General features: G+C 47.8%; 1 protein-coding gene across 4 annotated transcripts in view; it reads right to left on the minus strand.

Annotated features, from left to right (window-relative positions):
• khdrbs2 (KH RNA binding domain containing, signal transduction associated 2) overlaps window positions 1-9,980 on the minus strand; it is a 329,378-nt gene that overhangs the window by 139,363 nt on the left and 180,035 nt on the right. For all 4 annotated transcript variants that reach the window (XM_033021867.1, XM_033021866.1, XM_033021864.1 and 1 more), the window contains exon 4: window positions 4,520-4,666. In XM_033021867.1, coding sequence (XP_032877758.1) covers window positions 4,520-4,666 — 147 coding nt within the window. The remainder of the gene's footprint in view (window positions 1-4,519; window positions 4,667-9,980) is intronic.

A 9,980-nucleotide genomic window follows, 5' to 3' on the forward strand; every position in this document is an offset into this window, starting at 1 on the left:
CAATGAGATCGCCTCTCATTCTTCTAAACTCCAAAGAGTAGAGTTCCAGCCTACTTAACCTTTCCTCATATGTCAATCCCCTCATTGCAGGAATTAATCTTGTAAACCTTCGCTGCACTGCCTCCAGGGCTAGTACATCCTTTCTTAAGTATGGACCCCAGAACTGTACACAGTATTCCAAATGTGGTCTCACTAATACTGTGTACAGCTGCAGCAAGACCTCCGTGTTTTTATACTCAATCCCCCTAGCAATAAAGGCCAAAACTCCATTGGCCTTCCTGATTGCTTGCTGCACCTGCATACTAACTTTTAGTGATTCATGTACTAATACCCCTAGATCCCTTTGCGTTGCATTACAACGCAGCTCCTCCTCATTTAGAAAATAACTTGCCCTATCATTTTTTTTCCCAAAGTGAATGACTTCACATTTATTAGTATTAAACTTCATCTGCCAAGTTGTTGCCCACTCACCTAGCTTATCTATATCCTTTTGCAGACTCTTCCTATCCTCCTCATCCCCTACTTTTCCTCCCATTTTTGTATCGTCCGCAAATTTTGATATATTACACTTGGTTCCCTCCTCCAAATCATTTATATAAATTGTGAACAACTGGGGTCCCAGCACCGACCCTTGCGGACCTGTAAGTGATGCATATTTATGCATATGCTTTTAAACCATAAAAGTCACCCAACATCTCTAGATAATTAATGCCCAGTGTAAGTGGTAACGATGATTCTGGGTATGTCCATCTACTACTTGTGCTGGATATAGAGTTAGTTGCTCCCCAGTCTTGAGCACTGGCATCTGTTTGGATAACTGACGTAGGGTTAGTGATGATAATAGGCTGAAACTATGTCAAACGTTTTTTGCCCACCACTGTAGTTCTGATATTACTTCAGTGGGTAACTTCATGACACGATCATAATGACCTGTATGTCGTTTTTGGTACAAAGGTCCGAATTATGTAGCCGGAAATGCTGCTACCATTTTCCCAATTACTCTGTTACTTGTCGAGTAGTTGGTATTTTGTTGACCATTAAATTGTTGCATGATTGCAAGGTTCTTTAGTAACTTGTCAGTTTCTTTGTTGAATTAAATTAAGGCGCATGTTGCAATCAAAAGCGCTTGAACAATTGGTTGGGAAGAAAGCCAAACTGTAAGAAAGACGACTGCGCCTCTTTTTCAAGAGCAGCCAGCTATGTTGTCTCTTGGCAATGTTACAGTCACGTAGACTGAATTAATTGTGAAGCCCAAGTAGTCCACGATAGAGGATGGCTTCAACTTAGATTTATCTGGATGTAAGACAACCCCAGGGTTTCGAATAACTGTTTGGTAGCTGAACAGCTAACATAGTCAAATTCATGGTCTTGCCTACCATTTAGGATATCATCCTAAATGACATTTCGTTGTCTCTGTACTGTACACTGACAATGACAATTAAAATTGAATCTGAATCTGAATCTGAATCATCAAGATATGCCATGACAATATGTTTTTGTCTTCTGAATATTGCCAGAGCTGGTTTTAGTGTCTTGGTGACACTTTTGGGCTGATGTGAACCCATTGGGTAACGTTTTAAACTGCTATAGCTGCCCCATCCAGGTAAATTTCAGGTATCTGCGATGATCCTTGTGAATGGTACTAAATAGTAAACATCTTTAAGATGAATGCTTGCCATGAAGTATCCTTTGGAATTTAGTTGTTTGGCAGTAACAACCGGTTCCATTTTGAAATGTATATACTTAACAAACATATTTAGTGAAGTTAAGTCAATGATGATGCGACATCCACCATCTTTTTTGGGTTTAGTGAATATATTTGATACGAATTGCAAGGGTTCAGGTTTTCCCATGATACCCTTTGTAATTATTCTCACCAGTTCAGCTTGTCCCTCTTGTTTCTTTAACGGAGAGGGGGAAAAATACCCTCTGGGGTGAATGTTGACCTGGTGGCAATTTTTCTAGTATGAATTGTATTTGTATTCACTAATGCCATTGAGTATATACTGATCACTCGTGATAGACTCCCATGTGTTAGTATTACTCTATATGCTGGTAGGAACCAGACCCACCTACCTCCATGGTTATGGGTATTCTTCTGTTTCCTGCCGGTCCAACGAGTGTTGCACGTCGTCTGACGTGGCGGTGACGTTGGGGGGTGGCACATTTTCCATGGGGTCCGCTCTGGGCCCTGGTCTAAAGAAGACTTTCGGTGATAGAATGCGGACCCCGAGCTTTCATCAGTCCCATATGGTAGACGTTGACTGATGGACGCGATGGGGTGCTGCTGCGTAGGAATTACTGTTTTTGGTTTGCTCGTCCCGGCCCTGCCCTCATGAGCCGAAAGTTTTGTAAAACCTCTTGCATGTCCTTCATATGCTTTGTGAGGTTTTTGCCAAAGAGCAGTGGGTCTGGCTCAGTGGCTGGGGTATGCACAACCCCGCAATGTAGGATTTTATGGCAGGTCTTATGACTTGTTTACGAAGGTTGTGGTCATCTCCGTATTTGTCCATGGAACGAGGAAAAAACGATGTGATGGCTGACGTCAGGCTTTTAACGGCCTCCTGCATGTGGGGTTTCCACGTAGCTGTCCACCACACCTAGCAGCTCTTCCTGTTCCTGCACCCCTTGCATACTCCCGAGATCTTCAGCCATTGCCCCTGTTCTTGACCAGCCCAGTCCTGGTCACCAAAGCTATCCTCTGGAAAGGAGGAAGCAATGGACAGTACACAAGGCACTGTGGAGGGAGTGCCTGACCCCCCTCTGCGAGAGCGCCCCTCCTGGGGTGCACCTCGCTGGAGCTCCTGCTCCAAGAGCCGCTCCAAGTGGCTCAAGCGGCTGTCTCTCCCCCGCCTGGGTGGAGAGACGTCCCCGTCCGATAAGTCGGAGCCACCAGCCGGACGCCTCTTCCTTGGCTTTACATCCAGCCCACTGCTCAGGCGCTAGCGGGGCTGGGCTCGGCGCGGTGTCGGGGTAGCGGACCGCCCGGTAAGTGGTCCTACCGCCTTGTTGCTGCCCCCGCGAGATGGAACGCTCCACCGTGGAGCCGAGCGGGGGCAGGTCTGCTCTGTTGCTGCCCCCCCCAGATGGACGCTCCTCCGTGGAGTCGAGCGGGGGACAGGTTTGTTGTAGAGCCTTTCTTCTCTGCCGGACAGCAGAAGGCTCCCTGTGAAAGAAAAAGCCGACGTCATTTTACCTGACGGTCGTGTTCTTTCACCTCCATAGCGGGAGCGCCTGACTCCCGCTGTGCCGCTGTTGCTCTGCTGGACGTAATGCCGCGCATGCGTGCTGAACGGGTTCTTCACGGAATCACTCACGTGACTCCGAAGTAAAATCAGATGCTGTAACATAGAGTGAAGAGACAACTCTTTCAGAGGGCCAGCATGTGACAGCAGGTTTCAACACCCTATTATGCATGTCAGGGATGCAGCTTCAGTCCCCCCCAAACAAGAGAGTGAATAATTACATCCAAATGCGATTGATTTCTGCAGCAAAATCATTCATCATTCCTCGGAGACGAGGGTGTGGAGGTGAGTTCTGGTCATCGGAAGTGAAGGAAATAAATGCAGATGATTCCACAAATGGATTTCAAAATGAGAAAATGACTACCAGCAACAAAAAAAAATCAACACCAGGACCTTGCTCTTGTGTCCACAGGAACAGCAGGTTATGTTTGGACATTCCCAAAACAGCTCTAGTTCAGAAATCGCTCTTATTCCATTAGCTGCCTCCTGTCAACAGATATGGGGCAGCAGAGTGGCACAGGTGATAGAGCCTCTGCCTCACAGCTCCAACAACCCCGCTTCAATCCTCACCCCCAGGTGCTGTCTTTGTGGTGTTTGCTCGCTCTCCCCGTGACCCCGTGGGATTCTTCCGGATGCTCCGGTTTCCTCCCACGTGCTAAAGACCTGTGTTGGCTGGTTAGTCGTCACTATAAATTGCCTCTGGTGTAGAAGGGCGGTACAAACTGGAGGATTAGGGGAGTGAATGGAAGTTTTATTTTAGCTTTGGAGATACAGTGTGAAAACAGGCACTTCCCACCGAGGGAAAATATGCAAACCCCGTACCAACAGCACCTGTAGTCAGGATTGAACCCGGGTCTCTCGCGCCATAAGGCAACAGCTCTACCACTGCGCCACCGTGCCACATTCTACTTGGACAGTGTGGGTTTCCTCCAGGTGCTCCAGCTTCTTCCTACATCACAAAGATGTGCTGGTTTGTGGGTTAATTGGCCCCATTACATTGCCCCTGGTGTGTAGGGAGTGGATGAGAAAGTGGGATGACATGGAACTAGTGTGAACGATGATCGATGGTCAACGTGGACATAGTGAGCCGTAGGGCCTGTTTCCATGTTCATAAGGGCATAAATTATAGGAGCAGAATTAGGCCATTCGGCCTACCGCCTCTACACCGCCATTCAATGATGGCTGACCTGTCTTTCCCTCTCCACCCCATTCACCTGCCCATAACCCCTGACACCCCGTACTAACGTGAGATGTTTAAAGGCCGGGGAACTTACTGGCACCAGGAACTTCTTCACCTCGTCCAGTGCGTGGCTCATTCGTGAGTAGGCCTCTCCCGCTGGGACAAAGACCTCGATCAACACGTGTAGATCATCACCCAAGTGTGCATACTTGGCCTCTCCACCTTTCCTCAGTTCTTCTTCCTGCTCAAAGAACATAAATTAAGGGAGGTTTTTAAAAGGAAAAGGAAGCACTCGTGTTTACCCCGAGAAAAGACACAAAATGCTGGATTGACTCAGTGGGACAGGAAGCATATCTGGAAAAAGGGAATGGGTGAGGCTTAGGGTCGACAACCTTCTTAAGACTGAGAGTCAGGGGGGAAAGGGAAAGGAGAGATATAGATGGTGATATAGAGAAATATAGAACAAATTAATGAAAGAAATGCAAAAAATTAGCAATGATCAACGGTCGCTGTTGGCTGTGGACACATTGCTTCAGTCATGCAGTCTAAGAACACTTCTCAGACCATCAATAGACAATAGACAATAGACAATAGGTGCAGGAGTAGACCATTCGGCCCTTCGAGCCAGCACCACCATTCAATGTGATCATGGCTGATCATCCCCAATCAGTACCCCGTTCCTGCCTTCTCCCCATATCCCCTGACTCTGCTATTTTTAAGAGCCCTATCTAGCTCTCTCTTGAAAGCATCCAGAGAACCTGCCTCCACTGCCCTCTGAAGCAGAGAATTCCCCAGACTCACCACTCTCTGTGAGAAAAAGTGTTTCCTCGTCTACGTTCTAAATGTCTTACTCCTTATTATTAAACTGTGGCCCCTAGTTCTGGACTCACCCAACATCGGGAACATGTTTCCTGCCTCTAGCGTGTCCAAACCCTTAACAATCTTATATGTTTCAATGAGATCTCCTCTCATCCTTCTAAACTCCAGAGTGTACAAGCCCAGCTGCTCCATCAGCTGTCACTTTTCTAATGTGGGCAATGTGGTGATCAACTTCAATAGTTCAATGGTTCTTTATTGTCACGTATGCATAGCACAGTGACATTATTTTGCACAATCCACAAATGCACATTCGCCATATTATGTCGCCGTTTACCAATGCAAGATCAATGATAGATTGCACGGTGATCTGTTTCAGAGGCGTTTATTGTTGGCAGGTGACAAGGGAGACTGGGTTTTTCAATGGGACCTCAGGAGTTGGTCAATGGGTCATTAAAACCTCCTTCTTTCATCTCCGCAACATCGCCAAACTCAGACCCTCTCTCACACCGCCTGCTGCTGAAAGACTCATCCATGCCTTCATCTCCTCCCGACTGGACTATTGCAACTCACTTCTCCTTGGCATCAGCTCCACCTACATCAACCGACTCCAACTGGTCCAGAACGCAGCCGCCCGACTCATCACCCACACCAAATCCTGGCATCACATCACTCCAGTCCTCAAAAAACTTCACTGGCTTCCCATCTCCCACCGGATCACCTACAAAATCCTGGTCCTCACCTACAAAGCCCTCCACCATCTGGCCCCCCCATATCTCACTGACCTCCTCTCCCCCTACCAACCCTCACGGTCCCTCAGATCCACATCAGCCAGTCTCCTCTCCATCCACAAGTCCAACCTCCGCAGTTTTGGGGACAGAGCCTTCTCCAGGGCAGCTCCCAGGCTCTGGAACTCCCTCCCCCAACCGATCCGCAATTCCGTGTCCCTCACCATCTTCCAGTCCCGCCTCAAGACCCATCTCTTCACCTCTGCCTATCCTTAGCCCCACGTCCCCCTCCCTTTTCATCTGTGCATTAATTGCCTCATACTGTGTTTTGTATTGAATTCTGTCTTTACTTTGTGTACTAGTCATGTCTCTACTATTTATTTCATTCCCCTTACATGTTTTTCCTCTACATGCTCAATTTTTGTAAGGTGTCCTTGAGACTCTTGAAAGGCGCCCATAAATAAAATTTATTATTATTATTATTATCCTTGCAGCTCTTTAATCTGAAGATAGATCCTCCAACATTTTGCACTTGCATACTGGAGCCCAGCATCATTAAGGTTGAGGGGCTCATGGAGCTCCGTTATAGACACAAAAATCTGGAGTTACTCAGCGGGCCAGGCAGCATCTCTGGAGAGAAGGAGTGGATGATGTTTGGGGTCGAGACCCTTCTTGCCGCGTTCTTCCATTAGTTTAATTAGAGTCATACAGCGTGGAAACAGGCCCTTTGGCCCAACTTGACCAACATGCCCCATCAATTCAGCAAGCATAATACAAACAGCATTCCCTAATTCACATTTTTGAAATGTCATTATCAAGGATAAAATGGAAAAGATCTAGCCAAGATCAGCATGGTACTCATGAGCAGAAGTTTGAGAAAATCAAGATACCTTTCTCTGGAGGTGTAAATGGGCTGTCCCATCCTAACTGGAATGTAATTCATTGTCACACGCACCAAGGTAAAGTGAAAAACGTTTTTGTGTTGTGTTATCCAGTCAGCGGGAAGACTGACTGATGTAACGATTTATCATGTCCATTGGTACGCCAGGTAATGCCATCTTTAACAGGGCAAACCACCCCAAAGTATTTCTCTGGAGAGCTTCCAAACATTGTACGCTGAAAGCTGAAACTATACAAACTAAAGCTAAACGTTGAAAGCTATACGAAAAGACAACAGATTAGTGCAGTTGTCCACAGTCCTCGTGGGAGGTAGATTTTAAATGGTATTCTAAGCCAATGTAGAATTCAAGACACCTGTGGAATTTGCTGATAGAATCCTTGAACTGAGGAGGCAGAAGAAGTGACCATTGATAATTAAGGTCTGATTTGGTATATCAGACGACAACCAGGGACTTTGATGTTTTTGGCTCATCACTCTTTTCACAGCTGAGTCCTATTTTCTGATTCCGAAGGGCTTTGTCACTTGCCTTGATTCCCATGTAAACAACCGTGCAAGGGGAACTCAGCCTCAGATCGTCTCAGTGAGTGAACATGGAATGTGACAGCATGGCACCACACCTGACCTTCCTCTGGGCTTTAACTGCCAGGACACATAGATACATAGAAAATAGGTGCAGGAGTAGGCCATTCGGCCCTTCGAGCCTGCACCGCCATTCAATGTAATCATGGCTGATCATCCAACTCAGTATCCCATAGACCTGCCTTCTCTCCATACCCTCTGATCCCTTTAGCCACAAGGGCCACATCTAACTCCCTCTTAAATATAGCCAATGAACTGGCCTCAACTACCCTCTGTGGCAGAGAGTTCCACAGATTCACCACTCTCTGTGTGAAAAATGTTTTTCTCATCTCCGTCTTAAAGGATTTCCCCTCTATCCTTAAGCTGTGACCCCTTGTCCTGGACTTGCCCAACATCGGGAAGAATCTTCCTGCATCTAGCCTGTCCAACCTATAAGTTTCTATAAGAATTTTGTAAGTTTCTCGAAGAATTTTGTAAGTTTCTATAAGAATTTTGTAAGTTTCTATAAGACACGTAATAGTAAACGGTGACGGAAGAGGCAACTTGGAGCAGGAAAACAATTAGTAGGGTGGCAGAGTGGCAGAAGGGTGGCTCAGCGGTAGAGTTGCTGCCTTACAGCGCCAGAGACCCGGGTTCGATCCTGACAATGGGTGCTGTCTGTACAGAGTTTGTACTTTCCACCTGTGACCGCATGGGTTTTATCCGGGTGCTCCGGTTTCTTCCCACACTCCAAAGACATACAGGTATGTAGGTTAATTGGCTTCAGTAGAAATTGTAAATTGTCCCCTATGTGTAAGATAGTGATAATGGGTCTGTCCCACTTGGGCGATGTTTCAGCGGACTGTCGGCGACTGTCACGTTCATGGCACTCGCTGAAAAACTGGGAACTGGAACGGCGACTGTCAGAGTGACACACACGCACACACACACACACACACACACACACACACACACACACACACACACACACACACACACACACACACACACACACACACACACACACACACATACACACACACACACACACATACACACACACACACACACACACATCGCGAAGGCGGGGGCCAGGGAAAGCGGGGGAGCTCAGTCTGAAATTAACACGGTGCAAAGCCAAATTGCCTTAGCGGGATGAACAGGAAGGTTAAGATGGCTAAAAGAGGGGGGGGGGGGGGGAGAGGGGGGAGCGGGTGGGGGGAGAAGGAGTGGAGACACTTAAGAAGCCAGACAACTTTTAATAAGGCAGAGATACACAGCTGTGAAGTTCGGTGGGCATTTAACATTACCGGTCGGTTATCCTTGGTTCTGACAACTCGTGCTTATGTTTTTTCCCCCCCAATGAACCAATGAAAATGCCCGGTCAGCAAAGGCGATTAACTAAAACTACCTCGACTACCCATAACTACATGGTGACCCCACTACATGGTGACCCCACTACATGGTGACCCCACTACATGGTGACCCCACTACACCTACATGGTGACCCCACTACATGGTGACCCCACTACATGGTGACCCCACTACATGGTGACCCCACTACATGGTGACCCCACTACATGGTGACCTCACTACACCTACATGGTGACCCCACTACAACTACATGGTGACCCCACTACATGGTGACCCCACTACATGGTGACCCCACTACATGGTGACCCCACTACATGGTGACCCCACTACAACTACATGGTGACCCCACTACATGGTGACCCAACTACATGGTGACCCCACTACACCTACATGGTGACCCCACTACATGGTGACCCCACTACACCTACATGGTGACCCCACTACATGGTGACCCCACTACACCTACATGGTGACCCCACTACATGGTGACCCCACTACACCTACATGGTGACCCCACTACACCTACATGGTGACCCCACTACATGGTGACCCCACTACATGGTGACCCCACTACACCTACATGGTGACCCCACTACAACTACATGGTGACCCCACTACAACTACATGGTGACCCCACTACATGGTGACCCCACTACATGGTGACCCCACTACACCTACATGGTGACCCCACTACATGGTGACCCCACTACACCTACATGGTGACCCCACTACATGGTGACCCCACTACACCTACATGGTGACCCCACTACATGGTGACCCCACTACACCTACATGGTGACCCCACTACACCTACATGGTGACCCCACTACATGGTGACCCCACTACATGGTGACCCCACTACACCTACATGGTGACCCCACTACAACTACATGGTGACCCCACTACAACTACATGGTGACCCCACTACATGGTGACCCCACTACATGGTGACCCCACTACACCTACATGGTGACCCCACTACAACTACATGGTGACCCCACTACATGGTGACCCCACTACACCTACATGGTGACCCCACTACACCTACATGGTGACCCCACTACAACTACATGGTGACCCCACTACATGGTGACCCCACTACATGGTGACCCCACTACATGGTGACCCCACTACAACTACATGGTGACCCCACTACAACTACATGGTGACCCCACTAC

This window comes from Amblyraja radiata, chromosome 5, assembly GCF_010909765.2.
Source record: "Amblyraja radiata isolate CabotCenter1 chromosome 5, sAmbRad1.1.pri, whole genome shotgun sequence".
In the NCBI taxonomy this organism is placed as follows: Eukaryota; Metazoa; Chordata; class Chondrichthyes; order Rajiformes; family Rajidae; genus Amblyraja; species Amblyraja radiata.